Source organism: Protopterus annectens, chromosome 6.part0 (assembly GCF_019279795.1).
Source record: "Protopterus annectens isolate FY-2018-M chromosome 6.part0, PAN1.0, whole genome shotgun sequence".
In the NCBI taxonomy this organism is placed as follows: Eukaryota; Metazoa; Chordata; order Ceratodontiformes; family Protopteridae; genus Protopterus; species Protopterus annectens.
This window is the reverse complement of record NC_056737.1, coordinates 69,627,726-69,652,127: the sequence shown is the minus strand read 5'-3', so window position 1 is coordinate 69,652,127 and position 24,402 is coordinate 69,627,726. Positions and strand designations below refer to the sequence as shown.

General features: G+C 43.4%; 1 protein-coding gene across 1 annotated transcript in view; it reads right to left on the bottom strand.

Moving 5' to 3' along the window:
• Positions 1 to 24,402, bottom strand: part of LOC122804168 (translation initiation factor eIF-2B subunit beta) — a gene marked incomplete at its 5' end in the record, with an annotated part of 72,528 nt that overhangs the window by 18,971 nt on the left and 29,155 nt on the right. The window contains 1 exon segment of the mRNA XM_044073857.1: positions 19,431 to 19,568. Coding sequence (XP_043929792.1) covers positions 19,431 to 19,568 — 138 coding nt within the window.

Below are 24,402 nucleotides of genomic sequence, written 5' to 3'. Positions count from 1 at the left end.
GGCCCGGGTTGAAAACCAAATTTAAAAAAAAAACCTTTCCTTTTCTTTTTTTTTCAATCTTCGAGGAAGGGGGAAGGAGGGAGGGATGCAAGAAGGAAGGTGAGATGAAGGACGACTAACATAGAACGTTTTGGTAGGTACATAACTTCTTTATGTTAAGTTGTCCAATCTCGCCTTCTTTCTTGCTGGATGGGACAGCATCTAGCACCTCAATCCTGGGTGGCTCACTGGAACAGACTCTTCAGAACTGTGGAACCAAAGGAAGCCCGGCCCCGGGAGACCACATCTACTTTGTAATGAGAAATGAATGTATGAGGATCTGCCCAAGTAGCTGCTGCACAAACTGAATCTATGGGCAATCTAGATTGAAATGCTACCGAAGTAGCTACTGACCTGGTTGAATGACCTTTGGGTTTTTCTGGAAGAACTTTTTGTCGCAAATGGTAGGTATGGCCTATAGTGTCCGATAACCATTTTGACTATGTTACTTTAGAAACTGGAGGCCTTTTTTTTGTTGTTAGCAAATGAAAGGAACAACTGATCTGATTTTCTCATCTCTTTAGTTCTATGGAGACAGAAACGTAGTTGTCTATGCACATCCAGTTGGTGTGATCTGTATTCTGCCTTGTTGGAATGATTAGAGAAAAAGAAAGGAAGTTCAATGGATTGATTCAAATTGTGTACTGAACAAACCTTAGGTAGAAAAGATGGGTTGGTTCTCAGAGAAAAGTACAGTTGTGTACACTTACCATTAATGTAGATGTTTGAGTGTATTCACTGTTGGAGTCATCACATTTGGGTTATCTGCTTGCAGTAGCCCTCAGTCGGCCTGATTATCAAAGTCTTGGGTCCTGCGCTGGTTGCGGTCTCATCTTCCGTGACGTCAGGTAGTCAGGGGTATTAAAGCATGCAGCCGACATCATTACAAGTTTTTCTTGCCCCAGATGTCAGGTGCCCCCCTAATGGGAAGCAACATAAAAAAAAAATGTATATATATATATATATATATATATATATATATATATATATATATAAACAAAAAAGCAAATACACCAGAAAGCTTTTAAGCATAGTAAAGGAGAGTAGAGGTATAGCCGAAAGACTTCAGGGGGCTGGAGGGAGGGTAACCAGGACTGCAACAGTGAATACACTTGAACATCTACATTTATAGTAAGTGTACACAACTGTACTATGTTCTTCATGTTTCACTGTTGCATTCATCACATTTGGGTAGATTCCCAAAGCTAAGGATGGGAGGAGGAATTTAGATAGCATTAAGACCAGCTATAAGGCCCTGCAAGACTACAGTGGCAAAGCCAGCTCTTGATTTAGAGAAAATTGGTAAATGGTAATGCTTGTTGTAAGTATGTACAGAACTCCAGGTAGCAGCTTCTAGGATGTCCCTGGTAGGGACACCTCTGAGAAAGGCTGTACAGGTAGATGCAGCCCTGGTTGAATGGGGTCTAATCCCCTGTGGGATAAGTTTTGCATGGTGCTTATAGCAGAAATGAATGCAATGGCCTATCCATTTAGAAATGGTTTGCTTTGAAACAGCCTTCCCCTCTGCCCCTGCAGCAAATGTCAGCAGCAGTTGTTCCGATTTACTTTGAGGTTTAGTCCTGTCCAAGTAAAATCTAAGTTGTCTGTGCACCTCTAAGGAGTGCAGTATCCATTCCCTTTTGTTCTATGGATTAGAAAAGAAGGTTGGCAAATGAAATGGATTGATTAAGAGCCACACTGGATACCATTTAGAAATGGTTTGCTTTGAAACAGCCTTCCCCTCTGCCCCTGCAGCAAATGTCAGCAGCAGTTGTTCCGATTTCCTTTGAGGTTTAGTCCTGTCCAAGTAAAATCTAAGTTGTCTGTGCACCTCTAAGGAGTGCAGTATCCATTCCCTTTTGTTCTATGGATTAGAAAAGAAGGTTGGCAAATTAAATGGATTAAGAGCCACACTGGATACCACCTTGGGCATGAAGGAGAGATTGGTCCTGAGGGACACCCTGTCCACATGAAAGATGATGAAAGGCTCCACTGCCATAAGGGCCTGTAATTCAGGTAACCTTCTTGCTGAAGTGATTGCTAAAAGGAAGGCTGTTTTCCAAGAAAGGAATTTTAACTACGCACTTGCAGCTGGCTCAAAAGTAGGAAGAGTGAGTTTTTCCAATACAAAGTTCAGGTCCCAGGCTGGAGTTGGGGCTCTCCTGGTGATCTTAAATTTTTGGCTCCTCTGAGGAACTGCTTGAGCAATGGATGAGAAAAGAGGGGTGGTTCTGTGTTGTAATGAGCTGACATGGCTGAGGTGTGAATTTTTACGGAGGAAAAAGAACGGCCCTTGTGAAGCATCTCAGTTAAGTACTGAAGAATCTGAGATAAAGTGGGCACTGCTGTGCCCATCCCTTGAGTTTGGTTCCAGGCACATAGTCTTTTCCATTTTTCCGCATAAGATTTTCTAGTACTAGGCCTCCTTGCCTCCAAAATGACATCCAACACTTGTTTACTGAGGGATGGTAACGGAGAGATTTGGTAATTAGCCAGGCTGCCAGGTTCAAGGGTTGAAGCTGAGGGTGCATAATCTGGCTCTCCTGCTGCGACAGCAGGGTAGGGGTCTGGGGCAGGTGCTAAGGAGCCAGCAGTGACAAACTGAGCAAGAGGGGGTACCAGTGTTGGTGTCGCCAGTCTGGTGCAATCAGTATAGTCTTTGTTTTTTCCTGTACTTTGGAGAGGAGAGGCAGAAGAGGAAAGGCATACACTGATAAACTTTTCCAGCTGAAGGACAGAGCATCCACTTTCCAAGCTTGTTTGTGGGGAGTCCTTGTGCAGAATTTGTCCAAATGGTAGTTCTGGGGAGAGGCAAACAGGTCTATACCTGGGCTCCCCCATTTGTTTATCAACATGTTGAAAGTCTTTGGTTTCAGTTTCCACTCGTGGGGGTCCATGAGACTTCTGCTTAGTTTGTCTGCCAGTGTATTTAGTTTTCCTGGCAGGAATTGAGTCTATAGATGCACTTGGTAGCTCAAGGCTGTGTTCCACAGAGCCATGGCTAGTCTGCAGAGGGGGTAAGAATGGGTACCCCCCCCACTTGTTTATGTACTGCATAAGTGGTGTTGTCCATCTTTACCATTAATTGTCCTGGAAGAATGTGGTCCTTGAAGGCTGTCAGAGCATTCTGTACAGCTAACATTTCTTTCCGATTGATATGCAGGTGCATTTGACTTGGGTTCCATTTGCCCTGAATGCACTTCCCTGCCAGGTGAGCCCCCCCCCATGCATAGTCTGATGCGTATGTTGTTAGGGTTTGGGCGGCAGGGGTAGAGTGAATGGTAGTCCCTTGTTTTGGTGGCAGGCCTCAGCCCACCAAAGGAACTCTAACTGTAGGCAAGGTATGACATGAATCATTGCTTCTAGATCCTGAGAATGTTGACACCATAGGTTTCTCTGGCGTGAGGAAAGCCATCTGGGAAGTTGTGTTCAAGCTTGCTCCCAGGAATATAATTTGTTGACAGGGTACCAGATGTGACTTCTTTTCGTTTATGGTGTACCGCAGACAAGTTAGCACCTTTTGTACAAATGCCAGATGATTCAAAAGTATGTCCTGGCTTTCTGCCTGAATTAGACAATCGTCCAGGTATAGGTATATTTGAATATTTCTTTGCCTGCAAAATGCAATGACTGGAGCTATGGCCTTTGTGAATACCATGGGCGCAGTAGATAAGCCATAGGGCAGTGCAGAGAACTGATAGTGCATGTAGCCTGCTTTGAAGCGTAAGTATCTTCTGCAAGATTCCCTGATTGGGATGTGCAGGTAGGCTTCCTTTAAATCCAGTGTCACCAACCAGACATCTTTGCCTAGCATAGGAAGTAACTGGTGAAGAGTTAGCATCTTGAATTTTGGAATCACCAAAAAGGTGTTTAAGATAGAAAGGGCCAGGATAGGACGCCATGAGTTGTCTTTTCTGGGTACCAGGAAAAGTCTTGAGTAGAAACATTGTCCCTTTTCCTCTTGTGGTACAGATTGAATAGCCTTTATGCTTAAGAGAGATTTGAGCCTCTGCCCATCTGACCAACCGTTTGGGCTTGGTAATGTGTGGAAGTGAAATCTGTATCCTTGGGAAACTATATTTAAAACCCATTTGTCCTGGGTAATGAGTTCCCAGTTTTTTGCCTGCAGAGCAATATTTCCCCCTAAAAGAGCAGTCACAGTTGAGAAGTGCTTGGAAGTTACTGAGACAGTTTACCAAGGGGGGGGGGGAGAGTCTTACTACTCCCTGATTTGGAAGTGGGAGCCCCCCATTGTTTAGTTCTGTTCGTACCCTGGGACTGCAGCCTGGGTGTTCTGCTGGTTCTGAGTTTGGACTGAGAAGGTCTGGAAGAGGCAGGAAAAGACCAGTTCTTAGAGGGCCAATGCCTACTAAATCTTAGAGGTTGTACTTATACGGAATCTTTAACAGTTTGCATATATTTAGCTTTTTCCTCCATCTTTTTAAGAACAACTTCCGCTTTGTTGCCAAACAGGTGGTCCTGATTTAAGAGGGTATCCAGTAATTTAGCTTTAACATGATCTGGCAAAGATTGCTCCTTAAGTCAAGCATGCCTTATAAGTACAGACCCAGTGACAGCAGCCTTGCAAGATGCCTCTAGAGAATCAAAACCACATTGCAAAGTATGCTTTTCCAACCTGTTTAGAAGAATGCATTAAATCCTGTAAATCCTTATTTTCAGCACAGTCAGGAATCAACATCATTTTCTGTTTAAGCAATCCAATAATATGCTGCTACTTTAACATATGAAACTGGCAGTTTAAGGTCCTAATAGCCAAAGTTGCAGAAGTGTATACCTTCTTACCCCATCTATCCAGCGCCCTGGAGTCTCTATCAGAGGAGGTAGGATTTTTGGCAGTAAAACGGTCTCAGGATCCGCAGCAGGATTTTTAAAAAGGAACTTGTGATTGTCAGGAACCCTGTAATATCCATCAGGTTTTCTGGGAGCAGTAGATAAAGAGTCAGGGGCCAAGCTAGATTCCGAAAAGGCAACAATGTCTAGTACAGGAGGGATAGCTAAGGGCCTGTGTTGGAGCAGGAGTAGGAAATCCCTAAGCCTCTTTTTAGAATCAAAGTAATCCTGGCTTTCCCAGCAAATGAGCTCCCTAAGAGTATGCAGGGTTTCACCAAAAGAGAAATCCTCTGGGGGGGGGGGGGGGGGGGACAGAGGGAAGAGTCCTCTGCATCAGAATCCTCATAGGTAGATAATGTTAAATCCTGGTCATCAGAGGAAACAGAAATTTCAGAATCCTGGTCAGAAGTATCATAAGCAAATTCAATCCTAGGTCTCAGAGGGGGGAAGGTTGGCTTCCCCTAATTAAAGTAATAAGGTCTTCAGCCATTCTTATCATTTGTTTTTTAGGCAGAGAGGCCTGACCATGTGGTCTGGGCGTCAGTTTTCTAGGCATGGTTCGAGTTTTACGTCTTGAAGAAGAAGAAGATGGCATCAGTTTAATATGCAAGTCAGTAGGCCTGAATACACAACACACTCAGAAGCCGGTGCCTGCACAGCGGCTCCGGACCCATCCAAGGTAGAGACTTCTGCAGGTTCCACAGCTGAAACATCTCATAGCATACCGGACTCCGAATGGATCTCAGTAGAGGCCTGCAAATTTTAAGTAGCTGGTATTAGGGGTTGCGGAAGCACCTCACTGAGTACTGGCGAACTGGCGTCTGGCTTAGGAGAAGTGTCGTCGGCAGCTTTGGACCTAGGCGGCCCATCTCTGTCTTTATCTTTGCATTTTTTCGGAATTTCGGTAGTCGGATGGCTTACCGAAGAGATAGCTGGATAACTGAACAGAGTACCAAAATATTTAGAAGCGTAAATATACCGATGACAAACAGTTCGTTGCTTAAATAAGGCACAAAACCGACAGCAAGGTACGTCGTGGTCAGAGCCTAAGAAAGGAATACAGTACGAATGAAAATCTTTGTGAGGTATTTGCTTTCCACGAGAAATACAATTCTTGACTTTTACCGACATCGGTTTACAGCAAGAAAAGTTTCCCCAATGGGGTACTTAGCTTTGAAATTTCAGGAGTCGGCCGACCGGCACTTGCGAACTGCTTCTACTTTGGGCACCACACGGCAGGAAAGACCGAAGCAATGGCGTCGGCTGCATGCTTTATACCCCTGACTACCTGATGTCACGGAAGATGAGACAGCAATCAACGCAGGACCCAACACTTTGATAATCAAGCCAACTGAGGGCTACTGCAAGCATATAACCCAAATGTGATGACTGCAACAGTGAAACACGAAGAACACCTCTGTCTTTGTGAAAAACTACGTAGGGAGATCGAACACATAGTGCATGAAGTTCTGAAATACATCTGGCAGAAGTAATAGCAACTAGGAAGAGAGTTTTCCAAGAGAGAAATTTCAAGGAACATGATGCTGCTGGTTCAAAGGGTGGCAGTATCAAGGAGGCCAGAACTAAAATGAGATCACAAGGTGGAAGGGGCTCTTTCAATGGGGGTCTAAGTAGAGATGTACCCCTCATGAAGGCCTTACAGAGTTTGTGAGACATTATGCTAAAGTTGGAAACTCAGACGTGAAAATTTGAAATGGCAGGTAGTTGTACTCTGATGGTAGCAGCCGCTGCACCAGAATGAAACAGTTCTGCTAAGAAATACAAAATCTCATGTACAGGAGCTGTAAAAGGATCTAAATTCCTGGATTCTGCCCAGTAAGAGAATCTTTTCCATTTGCTAGCATAGACTTTCCTTGTATTTGTCTTATGGGAGGAAAAGTACAGTTTTGTACCTACCATAAATGTAGATGTTCGAGGATCTACATTGCTGCAGTCATAACCTGTGGGGTAGTCCGCTGTCCTCGATCGGCCCGAATACCAAAGAGCTGGGCTGGCGTCGGTCATTGTCGCCTAGAGCTGACGTCAGTACGTCATAGTACATAAGCGCATGACCGACGCCATATCCTCAGTCTTTCTTGCCCCAGATGTCAGGAGGCCTAAGAATGAAAGAAGGCCAGAGCCAAAATAGTAAACACCCAACAACTACCAGTGTGGAAATAAAGATAATCCTAAAATAAAAAACACAGCAACCACAAACTATAGAGGGGAAGGAGGGAGGGATAATAGGACTGCAGCAATGTAGATCCTCGAACATCTACATTTATGGTAGGTACAAAACTGTACTATGTTCTTCGTCTCACATTGCTGCAGTCATAACCTGTGGGTAGAATCCCAAAGCAAAGGAAAAGGGAGGCTGGCAAACTAAATAGCATTAGGAGCTGCTAACATGCCCTGTAAAACTGCAGTGGCAAACCCAGCCCTGGACTTGGAATAAAGAGGGAGGTGGTAATGCTTAGTAAAAGTGTGTACTGAACTCCAAGTAGCTGCCTCCAAAATATCCTTAGTAGCTACACCCCTCAAAAAGCAGTAGATGTGGCAGTAGCCCTAGTAGAATGAGGTCTGATCCCAGCAGGAACATTCTTCCCATGATGAGAATAACAAAAGCAATACATTGACCAATCCACTTTGAAATAGTCTGCTTTGAAACAGCTTTCCCTTGTGAACCCAAAGCAAAAGAAACAAATAACTGTTGAGTCTGTCTGAACTCCTTAGTTCTGCTCAAATAGTAACGTAACTGCCTGTGGATATCCAAAGAATGCAAGACTTTTTCCCCCTTATTTTGGGGATCAGCATAAAAAGTAGGCAAATGAATAGACTGGTTCAAGGCCACATTAGAAATCACTTTAGGCATAAAAGTAGGGTTAGTTCACAAAGAAACTCTATCCTTATGAAATATCAGAAAGGGTTCAACTGCCATGAGTGCCTGCAATTCAGATACCCTCCTAGCAGAAGTAATGGCCAACAAAAAGCAGACTTCAAGACAAAAACTTCAATTCAGACGTAGCTGCAGGTTCAAAAGGAGGTAAAGTAAGCTTCTCCAACACAAAATTGAGATCCCAGGAAGGAGTAGGAGCTCTACGTGGGGGTCTTATATTCTTTGCCCCTCTAAGAAATTGTTTGAACAAAGGGTGAGAAAATAAAGGAGGGTCACAATCATAGTGAGCAGAAATGGCTGCAGCATGAACCTTCACAGAAGAGAATGACAAACCCTTGTCCAGTAATTCAGTAAGATACTGTAGTGCAAAACTCAAATTAGGCACTGAAACATCAAAGCCCTTTGCTGTGCTCCAAAGAAAAAATCTCTTCCATTTATCAGCATAAACTTTTCTAGTACTAGGCCGCCTGGCTTCCAAAATGACATCTAAAACCTGTTGAGGAAGCTGAGACCCCACCGCTCCATCACAGAATACGCCAGGCTGTCAGATGCAGGGACTGCAACCGAACATTGAGAAAATGATTGTTTGACTGGGATAACAAATGAGGAACCTGTGGCAGAAGCCAAGGAGGCTCCTGAATTAAACTCCTCAGCAGAGGATACCAATGCTGACGTGGCCAATCTGGTGCTATTAGAATCATGCAAGGCTTGTCCCACCTGACTTTCAAGAGTACCTTGGGAAGAAGAGGCAGAGGAGGAAAAGCATAAACGTGAAGGTTGTTCCAACTGAAAGATAGAGCATCCACTTTCCAAGCATTTGGGTGGAACATCTTTGTGCAAAATTTTGGCAGTTGAAAATTCAGTGGAGAAGCGAACAGATCTATGTCTGGAGTTCCCCAAGCCACGGTCAATTGTTTGAATACCTGAGGATCCAGTTTCCACTCATGGGGATCCACAATTTGCCTGCTCAATACATCTGCTAGGGAGTTCTGTGCTCCTGGCAGAAACCGTGCTTGAAGATTGATTTGCAAACTCAGAGCAGTCTCCCACAAAATCATTGCTTGTCTGCAAAGAGGGTAGGAATGGGTTCCCCCCTGCTTGTTGATGTACCACATGACTGTTGTGTTGTCTGTTTGAATCAACACCTGTCCCAGCTGAAGTAGATCCTTGAAGGCCATCAAAGCAAATTGGACTGCTAACATCTCCTTCATGTTGATATGCAAATGTAGTAGTTTGGGAGGCCACATGTCTTGTATCCATTTCCCATTGAAGTGTGCTCCCCAAGCCAAGTCCGAGGCATCCGTCGTTAGGATCTGACTCGCCTCTGGTCAGGTCACAGAGAGTTCCTTGTTTAGGTGACATTCCTGAGCCCACCACAAGAATTCCTTCTGGATGCAAGGTATAATCCGAATGACAGTGTCCAAACCGTGGCAGTGTTGAGTCCACACTTTTGAGATACCATTGTAGCTTCCTCATATGCAGTTTGGCATTGGGAAGTACTAGAATGCAAGATGCCAGAACCCCAAGGCTTGAAGGACTGTCCTTGCAGTCAGCCTGGACATTACTGATAACTGCTGGAAGTATAGATGAAGAGTTCTTTGTTTGTCCGGGGTCAGAAATGCCATCTGAGAAGCTGTATTCAGTCTCACACCCAGAAAGCACATGTCCTGAGAGGGCAGTAGACTGGACTTTATTTCGTTCACAGAATACCCTAGGCACCTTAAAACTGCCATTACATACTGGAGATGTTGTAGTAACTTGTCTTTGTTTTGAGCAAGAATCAGGCAATCGTCCAGATAAGGATAAATTTGTATTCCTCTCTGTCTGAAAAAGCAATTACAGGAGCCAGAACTTTGTGAATACTCTGGGCAGTAGATAAACCAAAGGGCAATGCAGAGAACTGATAATGAGAAGTACCAGCCCGAAATCTCAGGAATCTCCTGCAGCTGGGCCTGATAGGGATGTGAAGATAGGCCTCTTTGAGATCCAGGGTTACCATCCAGTGATCTTCGCCCAGCATAGGCAGAAGTTGTTGTAATGTTAACATCTTGAACTTTGGAATGTCTAGGTAGGTATTGAGAATGGACAAATCCAGAATTGGCCTCCAAGTGTTTCCTTTCTTTGGCACTAGGAATGACGGGAATACAAACCTAGGCCTACTTCTGACGGAGGGACCACCTGAATTGCCCCCATCTGTAAAAGTAAAGAAATTTGCTCCTGAGCCTCCATCCTTTGCTGAGGAGGCACATCCGGCATGCCTTTGAAAGGAGGAAAAGTGTGAAAATAAAACTTGTACCCATGATTTATTATATCCAACACCCATTTGTCCTGGGTGACCAAATGCCAGTTTTGTTTGAAAAGTCCCAACTTTCCTCCTAGAGGAGCTGCCAGTAGAGAAGGGTCTGGCAGCGGAAGATACAGGTCATTGGGTCTGTTTACGAAAAGGCTGACCCCTGCCCTCACCAGAAGACTGTGCAGGAGAACTCCAAGTCCTAGGTCTGAAAGAACCCTGAGCATGAGCTCTGCCTCTACCACGCCTAGACCTGCCCTTAGACTGATAATCCGAAGAAGGATAAGACCATCCTCTAGCAGGCCAATTCCTACTAAACTTAGGGGGCTGCACCTGCATAAAATCTTTGACCGTCTGCATAGACTTAGCCTTATCTTCCATCTTTTCAAAACCGATTCCACAGAAGGACCAAAAGTACTTCAGATTGAAGAGGAGCATCCAAAATCGAGCCTTAACATGCTCTGACAAATTTTGATCCTTAAGCCAGGCATGTCTACGAATAACTGAACCTGTAGCAGCCACCCTGGATGCAGCCTGAAGAGCATCAAAACCACACTGCAAAGAATGCTTGCCAACTTGATCTGATGCATGAACCAACTCCTGGAGCTCCTTACACTCTATACCCTCAGATAAAGCATCCACCTTAGATTTCAATTGACCTAACAAAAAATTCTGATACTTCAGCATATGAAATTGGCAATTCAAAGCCCTCATAGCTAACATAGAGGAGGTGTACACTTTTTTCCCCCATCTATCTAAAGCTCTAGAATCTTTATCCAAAGGAACTGGATTCTTCGCCACAGAAGCCCTAATACCCTTCGGACCTTGAGTAATAGTTTCCGGATCAGCTCTAGGACTCTTGTACAAATACTTATGTGCTTCAGGAACTCTATAATATCTGTCTGGCTTAACAGGGGCAGGAGGTAAAGAATCAGGATTAAGGGAAGATTCAGAAAAAACATCCTGAACAACTTCCAAGACAGGAGGAATAGCCAAGGGCCTATGCTGTGGCAGAAACAAAAATTCCCTGAGCCGTTTCCGAGAATCCGAAAAATCCTGACCTTCCCACTTGAAATGCTCCCTCATGGAATGTAAAGTCTCAGAAAAAGAAAAATCCTCTGGAGGAGAAGCAGAAGGACAGGAGTCCTCTGCATCCGAATCCAAATAAGAAGGGAATTCGTGAATTTCTTCAGCTGAGGAATCAGAGTAGTCTGAGGAATGATCCATCCCCTCTAAATCTGCCTCCACCCTAGGCCTCTTCTCCGGGGCATAGAACCCCTGATCAAAGTAATCAAGTCCTCAGCCATTTTTAACATATGCTTTTTAGGAACAGGGGCTGGAGAGCTAGAACTATGACCAGGGCCAACATGACAAGGTTTGGCCTTAGCATGAGCTTTAGCCACTGAAGTAGAAGGCCTAATAACCTTCTGTAAAGATGGAACTACCGACACCTGAGAAGCACCTTCAGCCGGGCCTAACTCCTGAGAGGCCAACTCCTGTAAAAGTAAATGTTCCCCATGGAATTCAGCCGAACCCTCGGCAGGATCCACAGGCTCAACCGGAGGCTCCGTAGAACCGGCGTCCGCAATGGACGACTCATCCGGTTTAGACTTCAAAGATCTATCTTTACGCTTTTTAGCGGTAGCGGGCATCAGAGGATCCGACGGCATGTTATAGTTACACCTTTTACCGAAAACAAGCCTGGCACAGTCTAATCTCCGTTTAATGGTGCGCTTGTTAAATCTAGCACAAAAGCGACACCCGACCACGTCGTGCTCAGGCCCTAAGCAAGGAATACAGAAAGAATGAAAATCCCTATGAGGTATCTGTTTCCCACAAGAAATGCAATTATTAACTTTTTCTGACATCCGGATAACTGAGGCAAGAAAAGACAAAGATTTCCCCAATGGGGTACTTAGCCCAACTTGGTCTTAGGTCTGAAACTCGATAAATGAAAATTTCAGAACGCCGAACGGCACTTGCAAACGCTGCTTCTGCTTCGGACCACGCGGCAAGAAAGACAGAGGATATGGCGTCGGTCATGCGCTTATGTACTACGACGTACTGACGTCAGCTCTAGGTGACAATGACCGACGCCAGCCCAGCTCTTTGGTATTCGGGCCGATCGAGGACAGCGTACTACCCCACAGGTTATGACTGCAGCAATGTGAGACGAAGAACATCAATAATATCACGCACTGCTGGGGAAATATTGGGGAGCCTGGCTAGGACTGGAAGTGGAGTAACCAAGCTGTGAGCTTGAGAGATTGGAGGGATTGGTGTAGCCCACCTGATTGATGAATCAAGAGGTCCGGTACTGGGTCCAGAATCCAAGGCTGGGCGAGCAGGTGGGGGTGAAGGAATGGAAACCAAATCAGTCGAGGCCAAAAGGGGGCAATGAGGATCATTTTGCAACCCAATGATTTTGCTTTCTGAATGACTTTTGGAATTAGGGGAAAGGGGGGAAATGCATAAAGGTGTCCCTGAGGCCAATCGTGGACTAGAGCGTCCCTGGGTGTCTGACTTGGAGGAGGAACAAGGGAGAAGTAGCTGCTGCATTTGTTTTTGAGGGGAGAGACAAAGAGATTGCAGAAAGGCTGGCCCCATTTGCGGAAAATAAGATCCATAACTTCCTGTTTCAGAGACCAGTCGTGAGGCATGAGGATAGCCCTGCTGAGCCTGTCCGCTATTACATTGGATGTCCCAGGGATATCCGTTGCTGTCAGAAAACATTGGGAGGAAATCGCCCATTGCCACAGTCTGAGGGCCTCTTGGCACAAGGGACAAGACCTAGTTCCGCCCAATTTGTTGATGTACCAAACCACTGACATATTGTCCATCTGTATTGCAATAGTCCCGGCAGGAAGAGAGTCTTGGAGAGCTTGCAACACTAGGAGCACCGGTCTCCTCTCCAGGACGTTGATGTACAAGTGGTACTCGTGAGGTTGCCAAGTGTCTTGGACTGTCGATAATGCCCCCCACCCTATCAGGGAAGCGTTTTGTGGTCACTGTGGCAACCAGATGGGATTCCATGAAAGGTCTGCCCTGAGTAACTAGTGGGGAGACCATCCACCAGGAAAGGTGTCTTTTTCAAGATTCCGTAATTAGCATCATGTGAGACATGGGTAATTCCTGGAAGGACCATTGTGTGAAAAGAAGCCACTGAAGGATTCTCATGTGAAAGCGTGCCAAGGGAACTAGAAGAATGGCTGCTGACATGGACCCTAAAGCTTGAAGAACATATTTGACTTGAATTCTTTTGCTCCTCAGGAGAAGTGACACCTGTTTTCGAATAAAGTAAGCTCTTTCCTGAGGCAATTTTACAATCATTTTTCTTGTGTTTAGCTCTGCTCCTATGTATGTAACAGATTGACAGGGCAGCAAGGCAGATTTTTCAAAGTTTATTGTGATGCCTAGTTGAGCACAGGATGTGATGGTGTAATCTCGTGCCTCTAAGTTGTTGCCTGGTGGTAGCAGTGAGGAGCCAGTCGTCCAGATAAGTAAACACCTGTAATCCTAGACGTCTCAGGTGAGCCGTGACTACTGCCATGCATTTGAACTCCCTGGAGGCTGTGGTGAGACCAAAGGGCAGAGCTCTGAATTGGTAATGACTGGCCCCTAGCTGGAAAAGTAGAAATCTCCTGGACCGTCTGTCCATTTTTATATGATAGTACGCTTCCTGAAGCTCTATGGAGCACATCCAGTTGTCCTGACTCAGAAAGGGGAGAATAGACTGCAGTGTTACCATCTGGAACTTTTCTTTTTGTACAGATTTGTTTAACCTGCTGAGATCCAGAACTGGTCTCCAGTCCCCTGTCTTTTTGGGCACTAAAAAGAATCTGGAGTAAGTCCCGGATCCTACTTGGTCTGCGGGGACTTCCTGGATGGCTCTTTTTTCTAGCAGTCTTGAAACTTCTGTGACTGCCTGATCCCTTCGATTGGGTGGAACATCTGGAATGGATTTTTTTGAATAAAAGGGGGGTTGATGGAAGGGAATCTTGTAACCTCCAGATATAATGGAGAGTACCCATTTGTCTTTTGTAATATTTTGCAGGGCGACTGGATACAATGAAAGCCTTCCCCCAACTACCTCCAGAGTTGAGCAGTCGGGCATCCCTTCAGGGATGTTGATAGGGTTTGGAAGAGAACGCATCTCTGTCACCCTGATTTTGCGGACCCCTTCTGCCACGAGGGCGGCATCTGCCATTATTATTTCCCCCTCTGCCCCTGGGGGAAAATTCAGCACGTGCATCAGGCAAGGGTCCCTGGGAGTTTCGAAACCACAAATTTCCACTCTTCTGACCCTTTGGGTATGGTCTGGTAGGAGTGGAAAAATGGACTCAGACAGCAGAGAGTGAATTGCCTTCCTGCTGGCACCCGGTAAGTGTGTCTTTCACCTGAGGCCCAAAGAGAGAGGGAGCCATCAAAGGGAGTATTGGTGAAGGACGCTCTGAAAGGTTCCGCAAATTGACACAGCCGCAGCCAAGAATGTCTCCTAAGAGCCACTCCTGTTCCTGCAGCTCTACTCGCTCCATCGGCTGCATATTAAATAAGCCTCATGGAGGAGTTGACTACTGAATTTAGAGTCGCCAGCTGGGTAGCTACCTTGGCTGAAGCTCCCTCAGCTGTGGGATCTTGTAGGGTATCTCCTAGCTCTTTTACGAGATCCCTCTGAAGCCTAGTAAAATGGGAAAGATAGTTCAGGGCCCCTAGGGAGAACATCGCTGATGAAAACATTTGCTTTCCATATCTGTCCATTGTACGAGAGCCTTTATTCGGTGGATGGACAGATGAGGAGGTTTCAGCTAACTCTCTCTTTGTGGCTGCTGCTACCGCCATGGTATCAACTGGGACACCTTTAGTCAAGAATTGTTTGTCTTGAGGAGCTGTGATAAATTTATTGGGTCTCCTCGGGACAGGTTCCATGGAATCTGGAGCTGACCAAACCTTTAAGACACTACAGACATGAGTGGATCAAAAAGCGGAGACACTCAGGAGGTGGAAGGTCGGGAACCAAATGCGTCCAGGTATACAGACTCGTCCTCGGAGGGGGCTAGGGAAGTCCAGCTATGCCTCTGCCTGAGAATCTCAAGGATGTCCAAAAAGGAAACGTCTTCAGAGAGGGGACCTTGGGGACCCCCTCTGATTCATCCAGGTCTGTATCTGAGGTGACAGATTCAGGGGAGTCTTGGTGCTTCCTCTTGCACTTTTTCTTCCGGAAAGCCTGCTCAGAATGCGCTGGGGGAGGTTTCGGAAGAAGAGGGTTCACCCTATGGGGTGTCCTGGGGCATAGGTTCCCTACGCTTTGGGGCTGGAGGAGGAGCACAGGTTGTCACAGGCACCGAGGGGTACAGAACGATTGGAACCGATAGTGGGGCAGTCTGTGGGGACAACACTCTCCGCATGACCTCGAAGGCGTCACGGTCTCGACACAAAGAGTGCTCCAGCTCTGAAGAGCTGTTCTCTTTCCAATGTTCTGAGCAGTTTGTCTACTGCTGAGAAGTGTTTGTTAACTTCTGTTAAGGAAACTGTCTTGTAAAAATGCTGATCCTGCAGTAGGTTTGACATTTTTCCAATATAGAGTTCCTGCTCCATTAGGACCAGACCTGTCCCCTTATCTGCTTTCATGATACGCAGATTGCTGTCACAGCTGAATGCATGCAAGGCTTGCTGCTTAGGAGCAGTAAGCCTGTACCATGCATGTTCGCTGGGTTCTTTAAGCAAAAGTCTGAGATCATGTTCACACACACTTTGAAATGTATTTAAGGTGTTGTTGAGCATAGGTGTATTCTGACTTTTCCTTCTGGGAGTGTGCACAGAACCCACCCACCTGTACCCCCACTCCCAACTATATATACACTAACTCCAGAATCGCACTACAGTGGGGAAAAGGGCATATATGTTTTATTTTCCCAACAGTACTTACATTGAATGAAATGTGATTCAGTGAAATGAGCTTTCAGCGATTTGGTGAGTATTTTGAAATATATATACACACAGTGGATATAAAAATTTACACACCTCTGTTAAAATGCAGGTTTTTGTGATATAAAAAAATTAGACCACAATAGATCATTTCAAAACTTTTCCCACCTTTAATGTGACCTATAACCTGTACAATTCAGTTTAAAAACAAAAATCTGTTAGGGGAAAAAATATAAAAAATAAAATGCATACAATAAGCTGGTTGCATAAGTGTGCACAACCTTAAATTAAAACTTTGTTGAAGCACCTTTTGATTTAATTACTACATTCAGTCTTCTTGGGTACACACCTGCCATCAATGAGAGAGACTATGACTAACCCCAAATAAAGTTTAGATGTCATGTAGGATTTCCCTGACATTTACTCAATTGCCTGCTACAGCAAAAGCCTTGGTTTGCAGACAGCTTACAGTGCATAAAAGGGATCTCATTGTTGAAAGGTATCAGTCAGAAGATGGGTAAAAAACAAGTTCCACAGCATTGGATATACCATGGAACACACTGAAGACAGTCATCAAAAAGTGGAGAAAATATGGGACAACGGTGACGTTGCAAAGAACTGGACGTCCCTCCAAAACTGATAAAAAAAAAGACGAAAACTAGTCAGGAAGGTTGCCAAGAGACCTACAGCAACACTGAAGGAGCTGCAGTAATTTCTGGCAAGTACTTGTGTACTACATGTAACAACAATCTCCCGTATTCTCCATACGCCTGGGCTATGGGGTAGGGTTGCATGACAGAAGCCTTTTCTTACACAGAAAAACATCCAGGTCCGGCTAAAATTTGCAAAACAATATATCAAGTCACCCAAAAGCATGAGGAAAAATGTGTTATGGGCTAATAAGACCAAGGTTGAACTTTTTGGCGCAAAAACACTTCGCATCACCAAAAAAATACCATCCCCACGGTGAAGCATGGTGGTGGAAGTATCATGCTTTGGGGTTGCTTTTCTTCGGCTGGAACGGAGACTTTAGTCAAGGTGGAGGGAATTATGAAGAGTTCCAAATACCAGTCACTTTTGACCCAAACCCTTCAGGTGTCTGCTAGAAAGCTGAAGATGAAGAGTAATTTCACCTTTCAACACGACAATGACCCCAAGCATACATCCAAATCAACAAAAGAATGGCTTCACCAGAAGAAAATTAAAGTTTTGGAATGGCCCAGAAAATCTGTGGGGGTGACCTGAAGAGGGCTGTGCACAAGAGACGTCCTCACAATCTGAAAGATTTGGAGAGCTTTTGCAAGGAAAAGTGGGCAAATATTGCCAAGTCAAGATGTGTCATGCTGACAGACTCCTACCCAAGAAGACTGAATGTTGTAATTAAATCAAAAGGTGCTTCAACAAAGTATTAGTTTAAAGGTGTGCACACTTATGCAGCCAACTTAATGTATGTTTTTTAATTTTTTATATTTTTTCCCCTAACAGATTTGTTTGTTTTTCAATTGAATTGTACAGGTTATTAAGTCACATTAAAGGTGGGAAAAGTTTTGAAATTATTTATTGTGGTCTCATTTTTTATATCACAAAAACCTGGCATTTTAACAGGGGTATGTAAACTTTTTATATCCACTGTACTTATATATATAAAACATACATTTTATATATATATATATATATATATATATATATAACATACATTTTATATTTTTATATATATATATATATATATATATATATATATATATATATATAAAACATACATTTTATATATATATATATATATATATATATATATATATATATATATATATATATATATACACACACACACACACATACACACAAAATCATCAAGTGCAAGGGCATGTATATTAGGGCAACAAGTTAAAATACCAATTATTTATTCTTTTCACACTGATCATACTCGGCATGAGAGGATAAGAAGTGAAAGGTAAGAGGTGGGAGACAGACTGTTTTAGAAAGCAAAGGGGCATCACCTGATCACTAAGATACAATCATCAATATGGCTTGCAAACAATCAGGTGTGGGAGATGGAAAGGCAGATGGTATGTGAAAGAAAATGGAAATACATCACTGCAAAATGATCACTCATATGGCCTGTTAAGAAGGGACAGTAAAACAATGTTACAGCGGTAAGCTGAAAAATTACATGAACATTCTTTCAGACCAGTCACAGTTACACATCTGAAGGGCAAAATAGAATGCAGTAATTCTTGGGGTAGGAGCTGGAGAGACAGACTGTAAAAGCAAACGGGACTTCAATGCTGTCAAACAATCACTGATATGGCTTACCAGAGAGGGGCAACCATGTGCATGGGAGCAGCAAATTGAAATATGCACCTGTAACCATTACTTTTCACTTTGATCAGAGTCAGAGTCAGTCACCTTAGGAACAAGTAGGATTTTGTTGTGGGAGCTATAGAGACAAACTGTGTGTGAATGCAAATACTTGGTTACTGCTAACAATTGCTGGTATGGTTTGGGATACTATACGCATCTCAAATTAAGAAATTGAAAGACATTACTATGGCTATTTTTTCACTTTCACCACAAACATCAGAGATGTTCACAGAAAGTTGCTATATTTGCTGTTATACACATCTTTCTTCTCCAAAGTACAATTTCATTATCATTGCTCAACTATATGTACAAGAACAAGATGAACTGCATTAAAATTTGCAGTTTTTTTTCACTTTCATCATAGTAAAAAGTCAGAAGTGTAGCCAGAAAGTGGCCATCTCTGTGGAAGAAAAGTAGTACGTGCATCTAGGAAAGACAGAATACATTTACTGTTATCACTGTTTCCCCAGGTTGAGACTGAATTTGGTAATTTGTAATCAGTGCTGTACCCATCTTAATGAATTCAAATAAAAATAATCACAAGGTAAAGCAATACTATACTTACCTGATCCCTCAAACAATCACTGATAAAAGTTTGTTGGGAAGAGATGCGCATGAATGTGAGAGCAGCAAAGAGAAAAATTATTGTGGCCATTCATTTACACTTGGATCCAAGTCAATCATATGAAGGGCAGCATTTGGGTTTCGGTGGCGATGGGTCAGGAAGCAGACTGTGTGAAGGACTTGACACTGCTGCCACTTGTTCAAAGCTGAAGTGCCAATGAATTATGTTAATGACAGAGTCAAAACATTATGGAGAAAAAGGCTTTTATACCAAGGAGCAAAATTAACCAAGAACAAACAGTAATCTAAGGACAGCACTCAGGGCTGCAGTAAGAAATAATGATGCATGGGGGTGGCTGTAAAGAGTCAGACTTGACAGACAACTGGTCTTCTTACATCAACATATTCTATGTATGTGCAGACAAAGCAGGCTTTCCAACATTATTTTATGCCTTACTTTAGATTTTATGAACTACATAACAGACCATAGATGATATGACTAACCTGAGGGGTGAGTTTGAACATTGGTGCACAGACAATGAGAGGTGTTGAATGATGTTTGGCTGCCAAAGCCAGTGTGTGTGTCCCTGAAACTGCCCTGAGACCTCCATTTGCTAAGATCGTCTGAGTGCCAATGATAACCTGAAATAAAATAGAGGGGAAAAAAAGGACTGAGTGAGACAGGATCTTCGAGTTATACACTGTAAACTGCTGTACAAAAAGATGAAAGGCTACTAGGTAAGAGCAACCCATTCAGAAATTAGCACATTATACCTGCTGTGCACAGGTTACATGATAATATCCAGCTCCACAATTAATTCTCTGATTTTGCAACCTCTGAATAATGTTTCAGCCCTGAATCAAATTCCTATTGCCCTAATAAAACTTTTTATATTCCATTACTTTCAAAAAGGTGATTGATGAATCTAATCTAGTGACTTTTTTGCTTGTGCCATCTTAATAACCCTTACTGCTGTAACTTCCCCACAGCTGACCATCAGCTACTACCAAGCTGCCCTCCTCATTCTCTGGATCTACTGGACCTGTCTTAGCCTCCCTTGGACTCAATCTGGCCATGTCTTGGGATGGTGAGGAGAACAAGGACACTGGGGTAGTGTCAAGCTGCTACCAAGGAGTGTGCCCTAACCACCCACCCAGTGTGGCGGCTTTGCAAGTTCTGTAATGGACACCTTCAAAAAGTTCATAATATGCACTTCTGTGTATGCACAACTTCCTGACCAAGAGATACACTGCAGTGAGCCTAGGCAGCCATCCTTCCCCCAAAGATGGATGAGCTGGTATTGGGTCCTCATTCCCATCCTCTCTGTCCAGTCCCACCTACAGTTCTGCTAGGGTTTTCTGGGGCAGGGTCAGTGCTTTATACCTCTATGTCATGTTGCCAGGCCATCACTATACCCTCTGTCAGATATAATGGACCACTGTGCTCCTGCAAGAATATAGGTGCCGATGTGATTCCATAGTCCCCAAAGGTATCACCTAACACTACTAAATACTTGTAGAATACAAGTAACTCATTTTACTTAGCTATTTTGTTTACTGGGGTAATGTCCACAAGGGACCTTTTCCATCTATAGCCTAGGTACAAAGCACAAAACTCTACAATGAAAAAGTATCAATCTTAGTTTTCCTTAAAGGAAAAATGCAAGTGTAGCAACAATCGGTGTGCAACACAAGTAACTAATATTTGTTTCTCAGTATACAAGCCAAATGCAGTCTGTGGTCAACCTAGGATTGCAGAGTACAGAAGGTTCATAATGGCATTATCAGAGCAGAGATGGATAAGACACTGAATCCAAATGATGAAAACGCTCACTGACCATTTTGCCAAGGAGTACAGCACCTTTAAATTCTAATTATTTTACTGTCTTCATTTCTCAACGCTACCTTGGAAATCTGAAAAAAACATGGCATACATGGACCAGATTCACACAAATACAATTTTAAATTGTATTTAAATTTAATACTCAATTCTATGTAGTAAGATCTAATATGCACTCAGTTTCACAGTCATTTGTTAAACTTTCCAAAAGATAAGTCCAATCCTGCTTTCAGTAATTATACATTATATATATATATATATATATATATTTTTTTTTTACCTTTTAACATGTTTACTGAACAAACAGGAAAAACAGTGGGGAAAAAAGGAAACAGGGACCTCAGTGAGGCATAACAATGTAAGCAAAGTCAAGTGAATTGCCATGTAAAGTGCAATCCCTGGTGGAGGATGGATCTCAAGTCTTGGTAATACTGGAGTGATCATCAATATAAGCATCCAAGTTGCAATTAAATAATCAGTGCTAAATAAGGTACCTTTCTGAGAGAGGGAATTATCTTCTTTATATCTTATCTGTGCAATAACCCTCACCACTCAATCACCCCAAAGGCTTCAACTTTCTCCACAACCTACTTAACCATTTTCTGGTTACTGTAAAGCAAGCCCATAATAAATGTGCCTTAGACACAGGGATTATAACAAGTACCAGCACACCAAACAATTTAACGAAGATCGAAAAAGTACCCTTACCTCAACAATCTACAAGTATTCTCAACCTTCATCCAGAAAGAGAACAGCTGCAGACATCTGCTGCCAGTCCTCAATAATCTTATGGTAACATCTCCAGAGCTGAGAAAAAGCACCAGGGTTGTACTGTGCTAATTTGTTTGGCATAAGAAAAGTAAAGTGGTATAATCCCTGGACAAAATGACTTGGGGGGGGGGGGGTAGGAAAATTAATGGAACATACAATAAAATGGATCTGCTATGGTTCTCAGATGATCAACAGCTTAAAGTTTCAACCTGTCAAAAGAAACAGTTAAAGCCAAAGAAAACACAAGCAGAATGCATTTTTTGGCCTGGAGTATGGCCCCCCTTGCACCACCACGTGAAGAACTGAACCCCCATATTCCCATACTTAAACATGCTTACTCTACGGTCACAGAACTATGAAAAGACCACACAGTGAGTTATCACTTCCAGTACCTAGGGGAAAGCAATATAACCAACGTATGCAACTCTGTCATCAAGAGGTAGGTTTTCCAATGGGGAAACTGTAGGTGTTCTGTTACCTACACCTGCTCATCACCTCTCATTTCATACGTGTTCATTTATGAGCAATGCACAACTGAAAGTTGTTCTCTCCAGCTAGCTAATGTAGAAACAGGTAGATGTGTCAAGGAAGACAAAGAAATAATGCAGTTTGGGGACCAAAATCTATTTCATTAATGTCAACTTTTGATCCCAACGCTACTTTCCATCTAGTCAGTGGTCAAGGTGCTCCTATACAACAGAATATGTCCCTCCAAATGGCCTTGCTAACCTCTGAAATCTTGAGACAAACAAATACACCAAGACACTGAACAGTGGGGGCAGAGTAGGTTGCTGGAGGAAGTGTGCGCCATTCCAGCAGAAAACTGCTTCCATAATAAACTACCTTGAGTTGTACACACACACTCACTATGATAAAAGGTTTCCCAAATGCAATCATAACCAAAAGTAACTCCTGCCATGATCCTCCTCAGTGATGTAGAGGGATGAAGGCGTCTGTTTGATGAGCCATGTTGAATAGCATCATGGGCACCTCTAGGGTAGAAACAAGCAGGGAAAGATGGATCATAAGAGAATACTAGGATAATGACCCTAAAGGGCCTTTTTAAGCCTAGATGTGCATTTCAAACACATCATAAACATTGTTCCCTTAGGCTTTTGGGGGTATTTAAACTTAGGCTTGCATGGTCAAGCAGTTACAAGCTTCTTCTCTCCAACAGAGACATAGGTGCCAGACAGAGTAAGTTTATGATTCCTCATCCTCTGATCCAAGTTTTGATTGAATAAATACAGAGAGAAAAAACATTGCTTCATGTGGATGGGAAGCCTGTCCCCGAGAAGGGGGGCAACCTCAGACACAAACCTGTCCCTCCAGTATGTCCTATTTATGATGCAGGTGAGGTTTAGATCCCTGGATCAGGTGTTTTTCTGATGCTAATTATTTTGTGGACATACAATAGGTCCATTTAGACTGGAACAGAGGATTATTTGTAGGCCACACACAGCTCGCCTCTGAGCAGCCTGTAGGAAGCAGAGTATAAAGACAAGGCTTTGGGGTGGTCCGCATAGTACTAGTTTTCTAACCCAAGTATTCATTTTTGTGAGGAACTCCTGTGGACATTTCCAGTTTTGTTATGCCTGCCAAAGGGGGCAATGTACTTAATGAGTGGCCTTATGAGGCACAGCAAGGCAGAATGACATCTTTAATACTGGATGACACACTAGTGCATATAAATTGTGCACCATACAATGATTTCCTTACTATTGCAGACACATGATGGTCAAAAGCCAAGTCTATGTGTACATGCGTTCCCAAATCACCGATTACTGTGTGGACTCTCAGGGGTGTATTTTCAATGTAGTAATTTGTGTGTGTGGTGGTGGCTTTAATTTTTTTTTTTTTTTTTTTTTTTTTTTTTTTAACTAAAAGACTATTATGCACTTCTTGGTAATGAGTAAGACCAATACTCTAGCTGGCACCAGTTATTAGTCTGTGCCAGGCCTTTTTAGAAGCTATTTGTCTTGGGGAGGGTGCTTTACTGACTGCATCTACTGTGCAATCATCTGTGCACTCAATCAGCCAGAGGACTTTGACATTCACCTTGACTTCTGAGAAGTGGATGGCAAACAGATGCGGACACAGCATGGAGTGTCTGGTATTTTTGTGGAGGTAGACTCCTGTATCATAATTTCTTGGGTCCTGTCAGCAAGCCAGTTGACTATCCAGTACGTGACGTAGGTGTTATCTAATTCAGTGAGCTTGTTTAAAATGGGGGTATTGTGTTGAATGCTTTGGCCAGAACAAAGTAGGCAGTGTGCACCATCTTAACCTTGTCCATTGCTCTGGCAAATATCTTGAAGTCCACCAAGAGGAGAAGGCATGACCTACCCTTCAAACAAAACTGAGTTGGATCTAGTGTCTGTAAATTTCCTAGGTCATCATTTACATTATCCATGACTATGGCTTTACATACTAGACTAGTCAGGCTTAAGGATCGATAGTTCTCTGTGTCCGTGGATGGCCGGCTCTTGTGCAGTGGGGATAACTGTTGCAGTCCTTCACAGGTTTGGCACAAAACCAGTTTGGAGCCTGTGTTTAAATAGTGACTGTACATAGCCAGACGGTTCATGTTTCTTGCTACTGGTAAGGCATCCCACAATAGTATCAGGATGCATCACTGTCGTATAATTGGCTTTGCAGAGTTCCCTAGTGAAAGCAGGAGGAGTTATGCATGTGAATATTTCCTGAAAGGTGTTGGGGAGGGGATAACACTGGAGCTAAATCTGTTAGACAGTAATACGGCATCCACCAGAGTCACTCATGCCGCTACATACTTACTCCCCTCTCTATTACATGGTTCTCCCATCTTCATTAACCTACAGGCCACCATATCTAAACTAAAACAGT